At 41.1% G+C, this 22,133-nt stretch overlaps 1 protein-coding gene across 1 annotated transcript in view; it reads right to left on the bottom strand.

Moving 5' to 3' along the window:
• eif2b4 (eukaryotic translation initiation factor 2B, subunit 4 delta) overlaps positions 1 to 13,875 on the bottom strand; it is a 28,916-nt gene extending 15,041 nt beyond the window's left edge. The window contains exons 1-5 of the mRNA XM_052024888.1: positions 13,836 to 13,875; positions 13,198 to 13,229; positions 5,415 to 5,553; positions 1,544 to 1,738; positions 145 to 227 (exon numbers count right to left, since the gene is read on the bottom strand). Of these exons, the coding sequence (XP_051880848.1) occupies positions 145 to 227; positions 1,544 to 1,738; positions 5,415 to 5,553; positions 13,198 to 13,229; positions 13,836 to 13,875 (489 nt within the window). The remainder of the gene's footprint in view (positions 1 to 144; positions 228 to 1,543; positions 1,739 to 5,414; positions 5,554 to 13,197; positions 13,230 to 13,835) is intronic.
• Between the last annotated feature and the right edge of the window lie 8,258 nt (positions 13,876 to 22,133).

Raw genomic sequence — 22,133 nt, 5'->3', positions numbered from 1 at the left:
CATATCATTAATCTTAATCATCCAGGTAGCTCTAGATGTATGTAAAGAACACAAAATTAAACTCTACTTAAAAATAAAAAAGGCAAAAGAAATGTTTAAAAGAATCAAGGTATCACAGATAACATCTTCACACTTAAAAGGTACCTGTTGCCGTTCCAGTTTTTTGGCCAGCTTTTTGAGAACCGCAGGGTCATCTGCCTGAACATAATCTGGGAGTCGTTTTACTACTATCAAAAAAGAACATAGGTTTTCTCAGTCCTCAGGAGAGTGAAAAACATAATTAAATAAAAATAGCATAATATACATTAAGTTTTCAATCTTTCTTTAGAATCTCAAAACAATACTTATTGTTTTGTGACCATGTAATAGTCAAAGAAGACAAATAGAGTTTTCATTTTAATGGCAGAACACAGTACAAATCTCAGGTATGAACCAAAATCCATAGACACAAACAATATTTCTTCTTGCACTTTTATCATACAAGAGGGTAGTCAGTTTAGAACTCTCAGAAACACAATGACTTTCCACTGCAACTGAAACAAGTTTTTATAAAACCACAAGGCAGAGATAAAATATTGCCTATTGTACAAGACTTGGCTTAATAACCAAAAATGATGGGACTAAATAGCTAATGTTGTGTGAAATTACAGATATTGAAATTCTGGCAGAGACCCAATGGGCCACAACGCCTCTTCCTGATTCTTTTTATTCTATTTAAATAGAATCAGAGAACATAGAACATAGAAAACCTACAGCACAATTCAGGCCCTTCAGCCCACAAAGCTATGCCGAACATGACCCTACCTTAGAAATTACTAGGCTTACCCATAGCCCTAAGCTCCATGTACCTATCAAAAAGTCTCTTAAAAGACCCTATCGTATCTGCCTCTATCACTGTTGCAGGCAGCCCATTCCACACACTCACCACTCTCTGATTAAAAATCTTACCCGTGACATCTCCTCTATACCTACTTCCCAGCACCTTAAACCTATGTCTTCTTGTGGCAACCATTTCAGCCCTGGGAAAAAGCCCCTGACTATCCACACGATCAATACCTCTCATCATCTTATACACCTCTATCAGGTCCCCCCTCATCCTCCGTCGCTCCAAGGAGAAAAGGCCAAGTTCCCCCAACCTGTTTTCATAAGGCATGCTCCCCAATCCTGGCAGCATCCTTGTAAATCTCCTCTACACCCTTTCTATGGCTTCCACATTCTTCCTGTGGTGAGGCGACCAGAACTGAGCACAGTACTCCAAGTGGGGTCTGAGCAGGGTCCTATATAGCTGCAACATTACCCCTCAGCTCCTAAATTCAATTTCACGATTGAGGAAGGACAATAGAGATAAGTTAGAGAGCTTTTCAAGAGATAAGTGCAAAATGAAATGGAACGACTCATTCACCCATAATTAAGTTAAAGATGACAGAATGGTAACAGTATAAATTGTTCCGATGTTAGCAAAAAGTCTACAATCATCTAATTTCTTCCTTTTTCTCAGACTCAGTTCATCCACAATGATTGCACTTAATGTGCTTTTTTTTACCTTGCTGAGGCTCACTAGGGACAGACTTTGTCTTCATTGAAGCAACAGGCTGGCTCTGATCCGATTTCTTGGATTGTTTTGCACGGTCATCTTGTTTTGCTTTGCGCTCCGCTCTAAGTTCACTTTTTGTTTTTCCAACTAAACCTTTTTCATTACTGATAGGTGTGTCGCCTGATGCTGCATTTGCTGTTCCATCTGTAAAAGGAAAGATTATGGAAGCAAAGCAAATCACAATGTTTTAAATTTAGCTTCATCCATCAACTTTTCAAACTTGCCAGTAAGGAGACTAAATACGACATCTAAATGGTTATTAACCTTCACTCCCACAAGTAATTAGTGAAACTTTTTCAGATTTGATCAATGGACGCCAATTCAAGTCTTCAAAGACAAACCTAATAAGCATCATTGGAGAAAACATTTAAGTAAAAGGGAAGAAAAATATAATGTGGTAACTTCACCTATCACGGTAGAATCAAAATGATCCTGAAATTCATCAGCAGGCTCTCTGCCGTCTATAATGCTCTATCATTTTAGTCCATGATATTTCAAACTTATCTGTTCTTTTAGGCTCTTACACATGCTATGATTAAAAGTCAACCAAGTGCCCACTCTCTAACACTCTCCTAAACTGCCTGTCAAAGAGAAAGAGTAAGTGCACATAACTTGACAAGATTCATCTGTTCCTTCTCTTTCCTTCTTGGGGGGTGGGGGGCTGGGCGGGGGGGACAAGCTTAATAGCTCTGCCTCATGGGAGCATGCAGCAGTAAATTATGAGGTGCTGAAGTTTCAAGTATGAACATGGATTTTAGTAAGGCATTTGATAAGGTTCTGCATGGTAGGCTTCTTCAAAAGGTCAGAGGCCAAGGGAACCAGGGAGGCTTGGCAGTGTGGATTCAGAATTGGCTTGCCTGTAGAAAGCAGAGGGTTGTGGTGGAGGGAGTGCATTCGGATTGGAGGGCTGTGACTAGTGGTGTCCCACGGGGATCGGTTCTGGGACCTCTACTTTTTGTGATATTTATTAATGACTTAGATGAGGGGGTGGAAGGGTGATTAGTAAGTTTGCAGATGACACAAAGATCGATGGTGTTGTGGATAGTGTGGAGGGCTGTCGTAGCTTACAGAGGGATATTGATAGGATGCAGAGCTGGGCTGAGAAGTGGCAGATGGAGTTCAATCTGGAGAAGTGTGATGTGGTACACTTTGGAAGGACAAACTCCAAGGTGGAGTACAAGGTAAATGGCAGGATTCTGGGCAGTGTAGAGGAGCAGAGGGATCTGGGGGTTCATATCCACAGATCACTGAAAGTCGCCTCACAGGTAAATACGGTAGTTAAGAAAGCTTATGGGATGTTAGCTTTCATAAGTCATGGGATCGAGTTTAAGAGCTGCGAAGTAATGATGCAGCTTTACAAAACTTTGGTTCAACCACACTTAGAGTACTGTGTCCAATTCTGGTCGCCTCATTATAGGAAGAATGTGGAGGCATTGAAAAGGGTGCAGAGGAGATTTAGTAGGATGCTGCCTGGATTAGACAGTATGGATTATGAGGAGAGACTAAAGGAGCTAGGGCTTTACTCATTGGAGAGAAGGAGGATGAGGGGAGACATGATAGAGGTATACAAGATATTCAGAGGAATAGATAGAGTGGACAGCCAGCGCCTCTTTCCCAGGGCACCAATGCTCAAAACAAGAGGACGTGGCTTTAAGGTAATGGGTGGGAAGTTCAAGGGAGATGTCAGAGGGAGGTTTTTCACCCAGAGGGTGGTTGGTGCATGGAATGCGCTGCCTGGGGTGGTGGTGGAGGCTGATACGTTGGTCAAGTTCAAGAGATTGTTAGATAAGCATATGGAGAAATTTAAGATAGAGGGATATGTGGGAAGAAGGGGTTAGATAGTCTTAGGTGTGGTTTGAAGGGCGGCACAACGTGGTGGGCCGAAGGGCCTGTATTGTGCTGTATTGTTCTATGGTTCTACGGTTCTATGAACAGTAATCTTCCTCTCTGAGACAAATAAATCACTAGTCACAGCCCAAGAACAAAATCTTCATAAGTATCCAGATTTTTTTTTAATAATCTGGTCTTGCTACACTACTGAGAAATATAGATACATCATTGCAAACACATATTTTAAAGTAAACCAAGCTTCTTGTTGGTTTAACAAAATTAACAGACTCCCAATGATACAGATTTCAAATTTACCCACCACCTCAAAGCTTTGCACTGTTTGAGTTTAATCATGACAGCTGAGCAGTGAAAGGTTTCTTCTTCTTCAGCAGTCCCTTGGGGTCAAGGATGACTTACTTCTACTCTGATTCTGTGGGTTCTTAGTGACTAAAGAGCCCAATGTGGGATCCACAGAACCTATCGTTGATGGAACAGAAGGTGCATGACAAAGCACATGGGTGGATTGCTTGAGATGTCTGGACTCCTTCTGCCATTTTCACTTGGTGTCTGTGTCTTTCTGAGCTTTCTTCTCCACTTTGAGCAATAATAGGGTAAGGATTCCCATGAGTCAAAATGACTGGGACACTTATCTAGCCGAAGAATATGGAAGATTTTAAGATGCAGCATTGGTGGTGTCGTTCCAAAGCTTTGAAGTGGCAGCTGTAGGTAAGCCAGGTTTCCAAAACATGAAGAGGGCACAAATCACTGCTTTCTGGCAGAATTTGAGCTTAGTTCTGGCTGAGGTCTTGATCTTTTTTCCTTATATGACCAAAAGGCTATACTGGTGCATGAGAAGAAATGCAAATTTCATCATCAATATCTAGCTGCACTGAGAGGTGGCTCCTGAGATATGGAAAGTGATCCATTTTTTCCGGGGTCGCCACGTGGATCTGATTGTTAGATAGAAGGAGTAGCAGGATGCTCTGGGGCTTTTGCCTTCTTGATATTTATGATAAGGTCCATTCCTTTGTATCCTTCAATGAACAAGTCGATAATGATATGGAGTAACAAACAATCTGCTGGAAGAACTCAGCAGGCTGAGTAGCAGCTGTGGGGAGAAAAGGAACTGTCAACATTTCACATCAGGACAACTGACTGAGTTCCTCCAGCAGGTTGTTTGTTGTTCCAGATTCCAGCATCTGCAGTCTCCTGTGTCCTATGGAGCTCAGCCTCCAAGTGCACACATCTCAAATGTCAGCTATGTACCGCAGTCTGATGTTTGCTGATGAAGGTTGAACAGTTTCCAACCCATCCTACAGATTACCTCCATTCTGAAGGATAGGAGAAACGGGACTGATGAGCGAAATGGCCTTCTTCTGTGTCATTATAAGTAAGTAATTCCAGTGAGGAAGTTTTGAAGGCGAGAAAATCTTGCACTGAAGAAAGGTCGAGCAATACCCCAGTCTTTTCTGGGATTAGATCTGTGGAGAACCCCATTGTTTAGTAACAGGCCTTGCATACCATCATTTACGTGTTTACAGATTTACATTGTTTATTGGTCACCGTTTAAAAATAAGAGGTCACCTATTTAAAATGCTTTCTCTCAGTGGATCACAAGACTTTGGACCTCTGCTTCTACTACCCTTTCAGGAAGAGAGTCCTTGAATACTTTTATGACAGAGGTACACTGGGTCTTGATAAGAGAGCGAGAAGTCACCTGGGGTAGATAGGAACACAAAATTAAGGTTACAATCAGATCAACCATGATCCTGTTGAATGGTGAGGCAGGATTGAGGGATCGAGTGGCCTACTCGTAATTCATATCTTTATGTGGTGCAGACCTTGAGCAGCCACCTCAAAACTTCCCACAGAAGTATTCTATGCATCACTGTTGACTTGTGAAAAGGTTTTATAGCACTATTGATTGGTACAAAGCTTTGTTCTAATCCTCAACATTCTAAACCTAAAAGAGTGTGCAAAAATAAATTACCTTTCTGTTGTTTTTTTGGGCCATCTGTTGTAAAAGAATTTCCAACATCTGCCGTCTTGTCTTCCTTCTTGTTTTTCTTAAGTTGCTTTTTCTCTTTCCTTAATTGCTGTTTTTCTTCTTTAGACAATTCTCGTCCTAACTATCAGGAAAAAAAGGAAAATAATAACTATAAAATGGTTTTGGATTTGTCTGTGGAAGATTTAGCTTGTTGGTGTTTTTCCTATGGCACATAAAGTATTATTCAAGGCTGAGACTTGGACTCAATCCACTAATCTACTAGAACATAACAACAAACCAGTGGTTTTCCAAGGGAGAAAAGTGAACAACTCAACTTTTATCCTTTTTTTGAGTGGGGAGGGGTGAATGGAGAAAATTTGAAAAACACACAGTTAAAAAAACTGGAAAACCTGCAATTGCCATCTAATTATCAAGTATCAGTTATCACTCATTAAACTTTAAGATATCTCATACAGCAAGCACACACACTAACTTTTGTAAATGTTTTAAAGCTTATAAATGTCAATGCTACAGAAAAGCTGATCTTTAAAGTGTTTTATCTTATAAGGGCATAATGCATTTAGCGACACAGTCACATATTTATCGAGCTATTTTATCATTATGGACATATCTGCAGAGCCACTTTACAAAGTCAATGCAATCATCTTCTTCTTAGGCAGCCTCTTAGAACTGAAGAGGACTTAATTCCACTCCAGTTTTTGTGAGTTTTTAGATGACTCATGAGGTCAATGTGAGAACCAGAGACTCTTCTACAGATGGGTCAGAAGGGACAAGACAGGGCAGGCCAGCAGGAAATTTGTAAAGTAATGCAATCCTTCCACCCTTTATGTAGTTCTTCTATGTGCTCCCAGTGCATGCCAAGTTCTCAGTACCTCGTGAACCTCCCAAGATATGAACAGAGAATAGTGATCACTGGTCTGTCACTTCTGGAACTGCCCATGAGGTTCCCGACAGTTCTGGTCCCAAACTTCATAATGTGGAGCGGAAGCTACCTGAACATGGCTTTTTTGTTTATAAACGCAGAGTACTCATTGCTCACCAACTGCAATACAGTGTTGGCAAAGTGAGGTCTTGATCCAGTAGCAAAAGGGACAAGAAAATAGGAGATCAAGCCTTGTTGCATGGGTATTAATGCTCACACATTACTGAGCATACACTATGCCACTTGGCACATATGCACTCACTCTCTCTCACGTGCACAGGAGCAGGAGTAAATCATCTCGGCTCCTCAAGCTTCTTTAGCCATTTAATAAAATCACAGCTGATCTGACTGCAACCTCAACTTCACATTCCTGTCTACCTGTGCTAATCTCTGTTTATCAAGTATTTATCTACCTTTGCCTTAAAGCTATTCAATCACTCTGCTTCCACTGTCCTTTGAGGAAGAGAGTTCTAAAGACTCACAACAATAAGAAAAAAATTCCACTTCATCTTTTTCTTAAATGTGTGCCCCCCCCCCTCATTTTCAGACAGCTTTTATTTTAAATAATTCAATGAAGCAAGCTTTTGTTCTTCTAAACTCTTTTATAGAAAGACCTAGCCTATTCAATTGGTCTTATGGTCATTGGTCTTAAGGCCTAAGACCTGCCATTCTGGTACCAGTCTGTTGGATCTCTACTTCAATCCCTCTGAAGCAAATATATCTTTTTTTGGGAAGGAGTCCAAAACTGTATACAAAACTCCAGATGTGGTCTCACCAGGACCCTGTGTACTGTTGTGACTTATCTTTACTCTTATCTTCAAATCTCTTGCAGAGGTCAACATGCCTTCTTTTCCTTCTTAACTGCTTGCAGCACCTACATGTCGACTTTCAGTAATTTCTGTACAAGGACACCCAGATCCCTTTGAGCATTAATTTCACAGTCTCTCATCCTGAAAAAACTCAGTATTTCCGCCTTTTTCCTGCAAATTGGATAGCCTCACATTTTACCTCATTTGTAATGTGGCTGCACACTCAACTTATCTATATTCCTTGGAAAGTATCTCATTGCATTCTCATCACTACTCACATTCTCACTTAGTTTTAAGTCATAAACAAACTTGGAAATGTTACATATGGTCCATTCAGCTAAATTGTTGATCTAGGTTGTGACAGTTTGGTCCCAAGCACCTATCCATGTGATACCTTACTAATCACAGCTTGCAAATCTGAGAAGGACCCAGTTTCTATTTGTTAACTAACTCTCAATCCATGCTTGTATATTACCTGCAACTCCATGTGGTCTACAACACCTCGGTAGCATTGCTGGACGTGATTCTGACAAATGAGCCAGGTCTAGCAAAGCAGGTATTAGGGAGAACATCCAGCACTCAAAATCACTGTGTTTAGAATAGTAGCTATGGAAAAGGATATAAACCACTCCATGGGTAAAAACAGGCAATTGTGAAGAACCAGTTTCAACTTCAGCTAGACTTATCATTCAATATGATCAAGGCTGATCTACCCTGGCCTCAACTCCTCTTTTTTTGCCAGTTCCCCACAGCCCTCAATTCCCTGATCTTTCAAATATTTATCTACCTCCACCTTAACTACTTCAAATGGTCTTGCCTCTGGGGCAGAAGACAGATTTAGCCCAGGTAAAGGTTGGCAGGCAGAATTATGTACAGTCAAAAGGCCACTAAAGTAGCAAAGCGTATCTGCTATATGACTTGTTATGATGATTTACTAAATTTAGGAACAAAGACATTAATAAAGAAAATCTTAAATTATTTAAAACATTCAAGAACACAAAATACTAACATTCCATTGTACACTCCCGATAAGTGAATAAACAACAGTTGAAACAAATTGTTTATTTAAGGGGAAACATTTAATGGAAAACATAAACAGGAAATGGGGAAGGAAAAAGACTTTCAGTATGGCATCCCCAAAGACAAAGCACATTCAATCATTTGCGTTACTTCCACCATTAGGAGAAATTCCTGTTAACACCCTTTCAAAACTGGTCCATTGTTGGCCATAGGAACAGAAAATATGCCAAAAGCTGCCCAAAGATAGACAGCCATGTATTGAATGCTATCAGTAGCAAAAACTCATGTTTACATTGTGCCTTTAAGATAACAAAAGCTGTCCCGAAACTAAAAATATAAAATGGATTCCAAGCCATGAAAGCAAGGACTAAGGATTAAGAGTGACTGAACATTTGGTTTAAAAAAAGTGTTGTCTGAAAGGTGGAGAGAAAGATTGAAGGAAATAAGTCCAGTAATAGAGCCATTAGTTGTTGACACCACCATTATTTATCTGATGAAGAGATATAGAGGAAAATGAATATTTTCTTTTATTGTGATCTGAGCTTTGCCCATCCCTAAAAGATCTTACTGCCATGGTGGGATCTGAACCAGAGTCTCCAGATCATTAGTGTTTAGGTTTGAGCACAGAGGAGGTTGCAGAGAAAGGGGCAAATACCAACATTAAAAAACTAAATGGGAAAAAGAAACCTGCCCCCCAAAAAAAGGATATGGTGTGCTTTATTTTGATCTCCATATTCTTCTCAAAGTAATAGTAGTGAAATAATGAAGTAAAGTTTGCCATGAATCGTATTATAGGAGACCATTTTGACCCATCAAGTCTATGCTGGTACAAAGGGCAAGCCCATCTCTCTACTAATTCTCCTCAAACTATTCTCCCTACATTCACATCAGCTCCCCAGAGATTCTACAACAAACCTATACACTAAGTGTAATTTACAGTAGCCAGTTAAAGTACTGACCTGCATGTCTTTGGGATGTGGAACGAAATCCAAGCACTCAGGGGATGGCTACGTTGTCACAAGGAGAATATGAAACTCCATGCAGACAATGCTAGAGCTCAAGATTGAAACTGAGTCACTGGAGCTGTGAGGCGGCAGCTCTACTAGCTGCTATTGTGCCACCAGACTATGTGTTCACTTCCTTAGTGTGAAATAAAACAAGATAATGAATCATATCCACTTTCATTTTCCACAATGTTTAACTATTCAACTTTAGCAAGAAGCATGAATGCACGTATGAAAGACAAAATCCAGATTAGATGAGAAGGGAACCATATTGTTATATCACTGGGTTTTGGCACTGATCAGTGCTAGAAATGCTCAGCAAAAAAAATCAATACACGAGAAAATATCTTCATTAGACCCAAAATTTGTAATATTAAGCAAACAGTTTGACAGCTTGGAAGTGGACAACAGGTTGCGGGAAGCAGACAAAGGGATAAACTAGGAGTCAGCCAAGAATGGCATGAGACAAGGAAAGAAAATACTTCAGAGGAATCCCAACAAAGTGGGTGACAAGAAGACTGTACTGAGCAGGGATGAAATTAGGCAGGGGCAGTCCAATGGAGATGCACTGTGTCAGGAGCAAAAGAAAAGAATGTCATGATTAGCTGTGGAAAATGCTGTACAGAACTCAAGGCATTCTAGGCAGTGGAATTTGCCAACATTCCTAGCTTCCCATGAATGCAAATGCCGTTGACTATATGCATCTACCCACCTGTCATCCCTTTAATAATCCATACCTTCTATGAGCAGGAAAATTTTCCACTCCCTAAAAGTGCAGCTTGTTGGGGATCACAAGAAAAATTACTTGATTGCAAATACTAATTTTCTGAGAAGCACAGGACTCTGTAGTCCTAAGGGGGTCTACACTACATTTCAGCAAGCATCACAGTCTGGGGCAGAGTGGGATGGTTAGAGTTGGATCCTGGGGTATAACAACTGTGCTCTATACTGGTGCGAGCAATCACCAAAGTATTCTCCAACTGCAGCAACTGAACACAGATACATGATCCTCAGAAGTATCAGCTTCATAATGAAACATGCCAACATCTCCTGAAATAAGATCTCATTGCCTGCATCAGTCTAGGGACACTCTGCAGAACCCACCATGAAGATATGCTACTTCCATTATCATCTCCGGTATGCTATGCCATCTCTCCAATCAATTACATCAGATAGTGCTCAAGGAATAGAAGCCAGTGAGCCTGAGGGATGCAAAGAAAAACCTGGAGAGCAGCAGAAGCAAGAAGAAAAAGGCAGCTACCAGGGATTATTCCTGATCAGCATCCATAGCTTCCTCTCTCAGTTGAGAGGAGGAGGCAAATGCTAGCTGTGTGGGACACAAGGGACTCCCCAAATGAGATCATTTTCATAAGGAGACTGCAAGGTATCCCCAAGTGACCCTCAGGATACCATAATCATTAACACTGACAGTACATAAAACTTGGGCAGGAGAGCCCAGATGATGCACAAATCCTGTTGTGCATGCCCATACACACTGAACAAAACAAATGCATGAATGATTTCCTGACACTATAATGTAAATAGTTTGCAATAAAATCTCTACTTCCTTATGAGTAGTCTTTTTTCTCAGGTAGTCCCTTGGGATCCCAAGGTGGCTTATGAAGCCAAGGTGGCAATTGCAGACTCTTCCACAGATGGGGCAAGTGAAAGCCAAGGGGTGTGTGGGTGGGCAGTTTGTGAGGTGGTCGACTCCTTCCACTCTTATACAAGGCCTCTGAGTGCTCCCAGTGGATGACTTTTGAAGTTCTCATGACCATCCCAAATGTACATACACCACTTTGTGCAAAATGATGGGCTAGAGATTCTCAGAAGAACAGTGGAGATGTTGCATTTCAGCAATGTTGTTAGCAATACCCGGCTGATTGCACTAGTCCACTTTGGAATCATTTCAGTCTCTTTTTGAACATTGTTGCTATTTTAAAGAAGTTGAAACTGGGAAAATACAAGACCTCAGTTAATACTAATTTTAATGAAGTCATTTTGCTCATCTTACCATCTAGTATTCTAAAAGTGCCATATCACATGGCCACTCATTTACACAATAACAGACATCACAAGGATCGAAAGATAACCATACCCAGGAAAACACTGCTTTATCTTATCCATCCAGACAAAACCTAACCTAACAAGAAAAAACAAGTATTTTGTAAATAAGTTATTCCGTGGTTAAAAATTCCTTTGTTAAGATAGTGCCTATAGCAAACAACTGATTCCACATCCCACTCCCAGACTGACATGTCTATCCATGGCCTCCTCTACTGCGACATTGAGGCCAGATGCAGGTTGGAGGAACAATACCTCATATTCCACCTTGGGAGTCTCCAACATGATAGCCTCAACATCAATTTCTCTAACTTCTGGTAACGCCACCCCTTCTTTTTCTCCCCTCCCTTCCCCGCCCCCCCCCCCAACTTGTCTTCCCTTATTCCTGTGGCTACCTTCCCCTGCCTTGACAACCTGCCCATCTGCTCTCCTCCGCTCCTCCATCCTTTATTCCATGGTCCACTGCCCTCTCCTACCGGATTCCTTCTTCTTCAGCCCTTTTCCTCTTCTACCTATCACCTCTCAGCTTATTACATCTTCCCCCCCTCCCCCACCCACCTACCTTCCCCCCTCACCTGGACTCGCCTATCACCTGGACTCACCTATCCCTTGCCTGCGTGTGCTCCTCCCCCTACCTTCTTATTCTGGCTTCTGCCCTCTTCCTTTCCAGTCCCGATGAAGGGTCTCAGCCCGAAACGTTGACTGTTGATTTCCCTCCATGGGTGCTACCTGACCTGCTGAGTTCCTTCAGCACTTTTTGTGTATTGCTCCAGATTCCAGCATCTGCAGAATTTCTTGGGTCACCTGATTTTTTGTTTCTGCTAGAGCTAGGTCTATTGAGTAGGCTAAGGTCGTATTACAAGTAGCTGTGATTGAAATGAATGCATACATTTTAACCATTTCTGCATATTCGTAAAATCATTATAGCATGAAAGGAATCATTTACTCCATTGAAGAATTTTTCAGAAGATTTTTGAATACAGTAATCTACTCAGAGGTACAATGGCAAATATCAAAGCAACTTCTTCAAGTTCTTGCAAAATTACTCATAATAACTTTAAATGTACGCAATGATTAAGGGAATTCAGATTACAGGAAATGAGAGGAAAACCTTTTTCTGTAAACTTTATCCCTAGTTTCCTACAAAAAGCAGAATCGTTACTATGTAAACAGGAACAAAAATAAAATGGTATTCATACAGACTCAGCATAAAAGTGACTTCCTGTACTTATAATTTCTATATAAACTCTTATTTTGTGAATAGTCCATGCATTTAGTTTAGCTTTCTCACAGATGAGGTATTAACACAATCAATTCTTCAGAATTTAAAGGTTACCAATATTAAAACAGAAACAACATTGACACGATAGCAGACGGAACATAAACATTTACATACAGTAATTGTAATTTGCTTGTTTTTATTTTGTCAGGTAACAAGAAAGTCATCAAAAGATACGAGAAGCTTTAAGAAAAAATAATCTCTAAATTTCCCCCTATATTAAAAATAATTTTCTAAAACATTTAGTACCAAGTGGTTGAAAATCCATATTCTCCCTGCCCCCCTCCCCCACCACTGCCACCAGAGAGTGAAAGGCAACAAAAACCATTTCTGGGTCACTTTGAATTACTCAGGAAATGTGACCAGTCACTTCCTGGCCCAAGTCACACATGCAAGTCTGCTGGGAGATTAGTCCATATTGTCCCAGATTGCCCATTAGTGGATTCTCCAAGTACAGCTATGATTTCACTGCACAATGCTTAACCAAGATCCAATGAATTGAGCCTATTGGTTTTCCATCCTTTGCCAATGCCTCCTCCCCAGCTGTGGTACCACCCACTCTCCTTTTTATGGTATTGCCTCCACCCACCAATCTCTTCCTCCGATCATTCCAGGCACAAGACCTTGTTCATACAACTCTCAAGGCCATATTCATTTTAGAACCTACCTTTCGTTGCAGGATTTTCTTATTCTCTTCATCTAAAATACACAAAAGCATAGAAAATATTTATTACTATGTGGCACTACACACATTTTGAACACATAAAAATCATCTTAAAATGGCCTGTGTAGGGCTTTTCTTGGTCTTATTTTGTCAATTCTCGAAAAACAATCCCAAGCATTTATAATCCATAAAAAGCAGCAATTTGAAGTAGAGTAACTAACTTTTGGAAAAGAAGAGGTACATCACTTCTGTTGACTTTATTCTGCTTCTTGACACAGGAGCAGGCAAATTGAAAGGTACAGTTAAATACAAGCGACCTCCGCATTACGGCTGTTCAGGTCACTCCTACACAAATCACCACCAAAAAGTTTAAGATATGGAATAAAATTTGCTCTCACAGAATTTATGTAGAAAAATAAACTCAGAATTTATCTTCTTTATCTTTTGCATTTTTTGATGCATGGGCAGATACTCGGCATCATGGTATAGAAAGAAAACTTGCAATACGGACTGTTTGTAGGAATGCAAACTCCCCCACCCCCCCCCCCCCCCCCCACAAAACAAGGGGGTCATCTGTGGTAGTTATAACAGAGAATCAGAAATCTAGAAACTTGAATGTTGTGCCAATTGACTAACAGTACAATTTTCAAGACCTGCCATGGCACTGAGAACGTGAGTCATAGCTTCGTTGGAACATTCTTACTTTAGAGTCAGAAAGCTGCGAGTTCAAGTCATGCTCCAGAGACTTGAGCACCAAAATCTAGCCTTATTCATCTCTGTAACAAACAAAGTACCACACTATTCAATGAGGTGTGACTATAAAAGATCTCAAGGCATTACTACATAGAATTATAAAAATGTGTACAAAAGATAGTGGCTATTTGGCCTAACTAGGCAAAAGAAAAGGCTATTTCTACATCCAGTTCTCAGTTTGAAATACATATACATGTTGAGAATCCCTCTCTGCACCACCCATTCAGACAGTGAGGTTCAGGGTCACATCACCTTGGACAAGTAACATTTTCCTCTAATCCTTCCACTAATTAACAAATCTATATCCCAAGTCTTTAATTTCTCCACCAAGTGAAATCGGTTGAGCCTTTTCAGCCTTCCTTGTCCTCTCGTAACTTTATGCATTTTAATTAAATCCCCCTTCGGTCTCCTTTGTTCCTAAGAAAGCAACTGCAGCCTTGCACGCACCTTGTTAACCAAGTTCTCCAGTCAAAGCAACATCTTGGTTTATTTCCCCAGCATCCTCACCAATACTTATGCATCCTTCGTCTCTTCTTAGGCAGTCCTTTGGAATCAAGGATGACTTTCTTCTACTCTAGTTCTGTGCTTTCTGAAGCTGATGGAACCAACATGGGATCCACAGACACTTCCGCAGTCTAGCATACCATTTTCACTGGGGCTTCCATGTGCTTCCAACAAAGAGACTCAAAATTCTCAGTGCCATTTAAGCAGTCATGGGCCCCAAGGTTCCCATGAGTTATAAAAAAAACAGGAACAGGAAAGGCCAGTCAGCCATCAAGCCTGCTCCACTACTCAAAAAGATCACAGCTGATCCAGTCATGGCCTCAACATCAGTTTCCCGTGTTCTCCCCAGACCTTCCATACAGTAACCAAGTTTATTTATTCAAGGAAGCTTCCAGAACATCCACAAATCTTTCCCTGTCTTCCTGATTATCTCTTGTCATGTTGCTAGATTAACTTGCCACTATAAAATGTCTCTAGTAAGTAGATGTGTGGTAGAATCTGGTGGGAGTTGATGGGAAAGTGGGGAAAATAAAATGGGAGTCAGGTAAATGGGTGTTTGATGGTTAGCATGTAGTTAATGGGCTGAAAGGCCCCTTTATTGTGCTGCATGACAGAGCTCATGAGTAGAGTGACAGTTTTAGGAGGCTCATGTGAATGATGAAGCCCATTCATCAGAGCCAGCTGAGTGTAAATAAAGCCCCAGTACTATGATTGCTGGCCTAAGAGAGAATACTGACATTAAAGTGGATTTAGAGGAGATAGCTTTGATAGTATCTGCTATGGTAGTCCACAATCCTGAAGCATGCAAGCTAATAGGGGAATTGCTGCTGTCCAGTAGTCCATGAGCTTTGTGCTAGGTTTGAGATCTTAATCTTGGAACACTTTTCTTCAGTCTGCCAAGTCAATACTGAACTTCATCATTATGTCCGCCTTTTCTGAGATGGAGGGAGGTGTTGGGTAGCAGGGGTAGCTTAAAAGAGTCCCTTTGTTTTCTGGATGCTTAAAGTACAAGGTCCTCTCTCTCATACACTTCTGTGAATGATTCTATGATAACTGTAAAGCTCAGCCCCAAAAATGTGTAAAAGCAAGTGGTATCTGTGCACTGCCATCCTTGATGATTGAAGTTAGAACGATCTTGATTCTAGAGTGGAGGTAATACAAGATGAAGAGCTTCCCCATTGTCCCGTTCGTTGTTCATTCCACTCCTGCGGAGAGCTCATTGGAGGTGAAATGCAACATTGTGACAAGAAAGGTTCAGCAATGACATAGCTTTGCTGGATCCTAGCCCACAATGGGATCGATTCCCTGGTGGCTGAATCACAGTTTGCACGCCATCTTGTAGTAGACTTAGAATGAAGATGAATATTTGTAATGCTGTGGTCAGAACCAAGCAGTTTTTTGGTAGTGGTAGAATTGGTGCTTCCAGCTTAATGTCTCTACTCACTTTCTGACTCCTTCCAATAATGGCAACACTTAGTTTCCTTCATCACCACTTAGGGATCTGTGGATGTGCTCCATTATCCATCTGTTCCTTTACCTATTTGGTATTTAACCATTTTTTTACATATTCAATCACCTCCTCAGTGAGTTAGATTACAATTCTCTGAACTTTATTTGCCACTTTCCTGTGCACCCCCCCCCCCCCCACCCAATTATCAATCCAGGTATCTTCTAGCTGTCGACCATTTTGGTGGGGGGTGGGGGTTGAAAGATGGGGAAGTTATCCCCAGTGCTCTGGCTACTATTCATCTTTCAAATCCACATCACAAAAATAGATTATCTGTCATTGTCATATGCAATGTGGGCTACATACTAATTGGCCATGTTTCCTCCATTACAACAGTGATTTCATTTGAAAAGTATTTCATTAGCTGTAAAGTGTTTTTGGCTAACAAATTGTGAAAGGTGCTCCATTTATGGAAGCCTTCCTTTTAATAGTAACAGCAGATTAGCACTAACATCGTTGACACTTTACTGCTCTCTGATGTAGTTTATCAAACCAGATGCATCAAAATTCATTAGCTACAGTTCAGGGTGGCAACCCACCACCATTTTTGTGGAGCATCCACGAATGAACAACGCATTTTTTTTATTGGGTAGTATAAACAAGGAACTCTGGAAAGAAAGATGGATTTTAGAAAGATTGCAAAATTTTACAGTACTTGAGAATGCCTTAGACATACCAATTTCAAACAAATATTTATACAATTAGAAGTTATAGTTACTATATATTATTTAAAACATAGCAGAAGCAGCCTGGCAACTAACTCAAGTAACCAAAGTTAAAATCTGAGTTATCAGAATCACTTGAGAGGCACAGCCAAATCCCATAAACAGTATATTTAGACCTATCCAATAACATGAATGTATGCACACTTTTCCCCTTGAGATAGCTACTGCAGCAAGAGACAGAATAAGATGGAGAAATAGAGCATTACTGGTATGATATTGAAGAAGCTAAGCCCAGGTTGAATGTAGTGATTGTGTTTGCAGCTGGGAAGAGGGAGAGGAAATAAAGATCCTTAATTAGGAAAAAAAACCAAAGAATACAAAAATAACTTTTATGGATGTAATTGATGTTCTATGATGGTAATTTAAGGGACAAAGGACGGCTTATAATGACACAACTATGTAATTAGATTTTCCTTAAAGAAATAGCAGAAACAAAATCACTAAAATCCTAAGAACAATTATCATTCAACACATCCACAAATGTTTTCATTACATGACCGTCTGAATTTACAACAAATCATAAAAGTAGGTTTTCTTTTCGTGAAACAAAACATTAATGAAAGCAAAACACATTTAATCTGAAACATGGGAACAGGAACTGAAACCTAACAACTTATTACTTAACTGTGTTATCCAAAGTTTATTTCCTTTGGTCAGTGAAGGGAGAAGTGCTCAAGAAGAACTCCATCCCCTCAATATCAAGATTGATTGAAAAAAGACACAAGTTGACTGCAATGAGATATAGATAGATTACAGGCCCTCCACAGTTTATGACAGGGTTCCATTCCTGAGGACTGTTCATAATCCGAACAGTTCACAAGTCAGAATTGTGGCCGCCCAACAATATACTTAAATAAAAACACAGACCAACCTAGGACAAGTGTAGTTAAACCAGGGCATTTAACTCAAGCATTCAGATTTCTTTGCAAGATGCAATGATATTGCCGCAAACCCAGTTCCCACACAGCAGAAGATGCCTACAGCCCCACAGCAGCCGATAAATCCATCCCACTGGTCTCCCAAATGCTCGTTTGTATGTACAGGCTGTACACTAGTCAGGTGTTCATAACTTGATGAGGACCTGTAAGTAAATGGGCAAAGATCTGGCAAGCAATAGTAATGTGGGAAATGTGAAATTGCCTGTTCGGACATGAAAGATTTTGAAAAGTGCTTAGTCTAAATGCTGAGAGACTACAGGTCTCTGACATGAAGAGAGATTTGGGTATCTAGTGCATAATTCACAAAATGCAAGTGCAAAATTACAGCAAGTAATTAGGAAAGCTAACAGAAATTGTGTATTACTAGAGGAATTGAATACAAAAGTAAAGAGGTTATGGCTCATTATTATTGGTTTTTGGCAAGACCACATCTGAAGAACTGTGTACATTTTTGACATCATTTAAGGAGGGATGCCGATGCTTCAGCATCTCTGAGATTTATTCACTTGTAACTAGAATGGGCAGGTTGCCTTATGAGGAAAAGCTAGACTGCATCGGCTATGGTTCAGAAGAGTAAGAGGGGTTTTGTTTTGGTTTTTAAAATAGACAAGATTCTGAGGGATCTTTGCAGGATAGACAGGGAGAGGATGTATCCTCACCAGGGGAAATCTGGAACGACGGGGTCACCGCTTAAAAAAAATAAGTTGCTTACTTAAGACAGACAAGGCCAATTATTTTTCTCTCTTAGAGGACCATATGTCTTTGAGGAAGGGTTGTGGAAGCAGAGTCTTTGAATATTTTTCAAGGCAAAGGGTAGAGAAAGGTTGATAAGCAAGAGAATAGAGGAATTCAGAGTTGAGGCTAAATGAGACCTACTACGATCTTATTAAGTGGTGTGGAAAGTTTGAATAGCTGAGTGGCCTGCTCTTGGATCCTACTTCGTACGCTTGTATGTGCAGTACCCTACGACATACATATGCTGTACCTCCACATCATCAGGGCCTCATTTACGTTGTCAGTTTTCATGCTTGTTTCCACTTTCTTAGTTTAACTTTCTATACTTGCTCAAATACATATTTTGATCATATTTCTCTCACCATGCTTCTGATTTCCTTATGTATTCCTTACATCATCCGTTCTCCCTGGGCCAGTCATTCCTCCTTTTTTGTTTTCTGAATGATTTTGATTTTTCCCCCTTTCCCAGTTTATAGTTTCATTGTAGTATCTTCCAGTTACGCTAAATTATTGTAACAGAAACCATCATTCCCGCTTTTTTCCCAGTAAGCTACTAGGCAGCATTTTCCCCAGTTTGTCTCTGAAAACACCAGCGGATTGAAAGGCACAAAATCGTTCTGCTCGCAAAGACAAGTTAGATGAACTACGGAAAAATGGCAAAGGATAATTTAGGATCCTGCACAAATCACGTGTTAGTTTTCCAAGTTTTGTATTGATTGACCTTATGATTTAAGCCATAAGACAGAAAACTGAGTATCAGCTATGTGCAACATTAAGTGACTGCGACCTTTCCACCTTACAGTTGAGAACAGGAGACGCGGAAAAGCACTATTCTGCCCTGTCAGAGGTGTTGCATCAACTTCCGGTGATCAGGCATGCCACAGTACTTCAAAAAGGCAAAACAAAATCAAAACCGATTTTTACCATTCACCGTTTCCTTAGCGTGAATTAGTGAATGAGAATAAATAAAACCTTACCCGGAGGAGGATTGGCGCTCGTAGCACCACTACCATCAGAAGCTCCAGAGATCGTTCCATCTTTTCAGACATGGTGCACGCTGTTGCTACTGCGCTTGCGCATACTCGCTCTTCCACTCACATCAGATAGAGCGCAGCTGACTTGGAGGAGGGGGGAATGGGGTTTGTTGTGAATTAATTCCCTCTATCCACAACAGCGTGTTTTCTTTGGGTATTTAATGCAATAAAACTTCACATGATGCTTCGAGTGAACTATAAAACAAAAATTAAACTCCTGGAAGAACTCAGCATGTCAAGCAGCATCTGTGGAGGCAAAGAGATGGTCGACATTTCGGGTGGAGACCCTGCATCAGGACTGTACAATATAGAGGGAAGATAGCCGGTATATAGAAGTGAGAGGGAAGGGTGAGACAGCTGGGGGAGGGATGATGGGCAGATCTTGTCAGGTGGGGAAGGGGGGGGGGGGGCACCATTGAGTCCAGAGGAGGCAACAGTGATATCCTGGCGCTTATCAACATTTCAAAGCAGGAGGTGTCAGAGATCTTGAAACACGTGTGGGTAAATACGCGGGGCCTGATCACGTGTATCCTAGGATGTTATGGGAAGTAAGAGAGGAGATTGCTGGTGCCTTGGCAGAGATTTTTGTATCTTCATTAGCCACAAGTGAGATATTGGAAGACTGGAGGATGATTAACATTGTGCCCTTATTTAAGAAGGGCAGTAGGGATAAGCCAGGAAACTACAGACTGGTGTGCCTTACATCAGTAGTGGGAAAGTTATTGGAAGGGATTCTGAGGGACAGGATTTATTTACATTTGGAAAGGCAATGACTGATTAGGGACGCACAGCATGGCTTTGTGCATGGGAAATCATGTTTCACGAATTTGATTGAGTTTTTTGAAGAAGTAACCAATAGGACTGACAAGGCCAGGGAAGTAGACGTTGACTACATGGACTTCAGCAAGGTCTTTGACAAGGTCCCAAACAGTAGGCTGGTCCAGAGGTTAGAACACATTGGTATTGGTTTATCATTGTCACTTGTACCGAAGTACAGTGAAAAGCTTGTCTTACAAACCGATCGTACAGGTCAATTCATTACACAGTGCAGTTACATTGAGTTAGTACAGAGTGCATTGATGTAACACAGGTAAAAACAATAACAGTACAGAGTAAAGTGTCACAGCTACAGAGAAAGTGCAGTGCAATAAGGTGCAAGGTCACAACAAGGTAGATCGTGAGGTCATAGTGCATCTCATTGTATAAGGGCAGCCGTTCAATAGTCTTATCACAGTGGGGCAGAAGCTGTCCTTAAGTCTGGTGGTATGTGCCCTCAGGCTCCTGTATCTTCTACCTGATGGAAGAGGAAAGAAGAGAGAATGTCCCGGGTGGGTGGGGTCTTTGATTATGCTGGCTGCTACACCAAGACAACAAGAGGTAGAGTCCAAGGAGGGAAGGCTGGTGTCCGTGATGCGCTGGGCTGTGTCCACAACTCTCTGTAGCTTCTTGCGGTCTTGGGCAGAGCAGTTGCCATACCAAGCTGTGATACATCCAGATAGGATGCTTTCTATGGTGCATCAGTAAAAGTTGGTGAGAGTCAAAGGGGACAAACTAAATTTCTTTAGCCTCCTGAGTAAGTAGAGGCACTGGTGAGCTTTCTTGGCCATGGCATCTATGTGATTTGACCAGGACAGGCTGTTGGTGATATTCACCTCCAGGAACTTGAAGCTGTCAACCCTCTCAACCTCAGCACCATTGATGTAGACAGGTGCATGTATACCGCCCCCTTTCCTGAAGTCAATGACCAGCTCTTTTGTTTTGTTAACATTGAGGGAAAGGTTGTTGTCATGACACCATTCCACTAAGCTCTCTATCTCCTTCCTGTACTCTGACTCATCGCTGTTTGAGATACGGCCTACAACGGTGGTATCATCTGCAAACTTGTAGATGACACATAGGATCTGGGGCGAGTTAGCAAATTGGATACAAAATTAGCTTGGTGGTAGGAGGGAGAGGGTGGTAGTGGAGGGTTGTTTTTCCGATTAGAGGCCAAGTGGTGTGGGATCAGCAGGCTATTTGTGTGGGGCATGTGCCTATTGAGATTTGTTTATGAGTTTTTAAGATGTTTCTGTATGTGTTTGTGCTGTCATTGCATTGAGACAAGTATATTCTATAGGTCTGTATGGCGGAAGTCCATGTGTGTTCATGTAATGGGTTTCAGTGTAATGGAGTGTTTGAACGGTGGATGTACAGGTCAGTTTGTGGATGGCTGGAGAGCGTTTCAGGGATGTGTATAGAGTCTGTGGAGTGGAGTGCTTGAAGGGTGTGTCTGGATCTGTGTGTAAGGGAGTATTTGAGGGGCAGATACACATGTTTGTGTGTATATGGGGGAAATGTTTGAGGGGTGGGTGTATGTATTCTTATGTGCATGTTTGGGAGTATGTTTTGCCCTAGCAACCAGTACAGTGTTATGGAAGATTACCAAGCAAATTGAGAAAAGAATAAAGGAATGTGCTCAGAGTTTCTTTGAAGAAGTGGCAACATACCCACAAGACCCCTGGCAATTTCAGACCCATGGTTGTTCAAAATGGAGCAGGAGCATTTGGAATGGTATTGAGTACTTCCAGTCTATCATTCAGGATTATAAAGAATCCTTGTGTCAACAGTAGGAGGAATCTGCCACCTCACAAACCACCCACCCAGCTATTCCATCAGCCATCTTTTGCCCCATCTGTGGAAGAATCTAAGTTTCCTACATTGCCGTCATTAGCCACTATAGAACCAACAAAACTAGAGTGAATAT

Source organism: Pristis pectinata, chromosome 10 (assembly GCF_009764475.1).
Source record: "Pristis pectinata isolate sPriPec2 chromosome 10, sPriPec2.1.pri, whole genome shotgun sequence".
NCBI classification, from domain to species: domain Eukaryota; kingdom Metazoa; phylum Chordata; class Chondrichthyes; order Rhinopristiformes; family Pristidae; genus Pristis; species Pristis pectinata.
The sequence above is the reverse complement of the archived record's forward strand: the minus strand, read 5'-3'. Positions and strand labels throughout refer to the sequence as shown.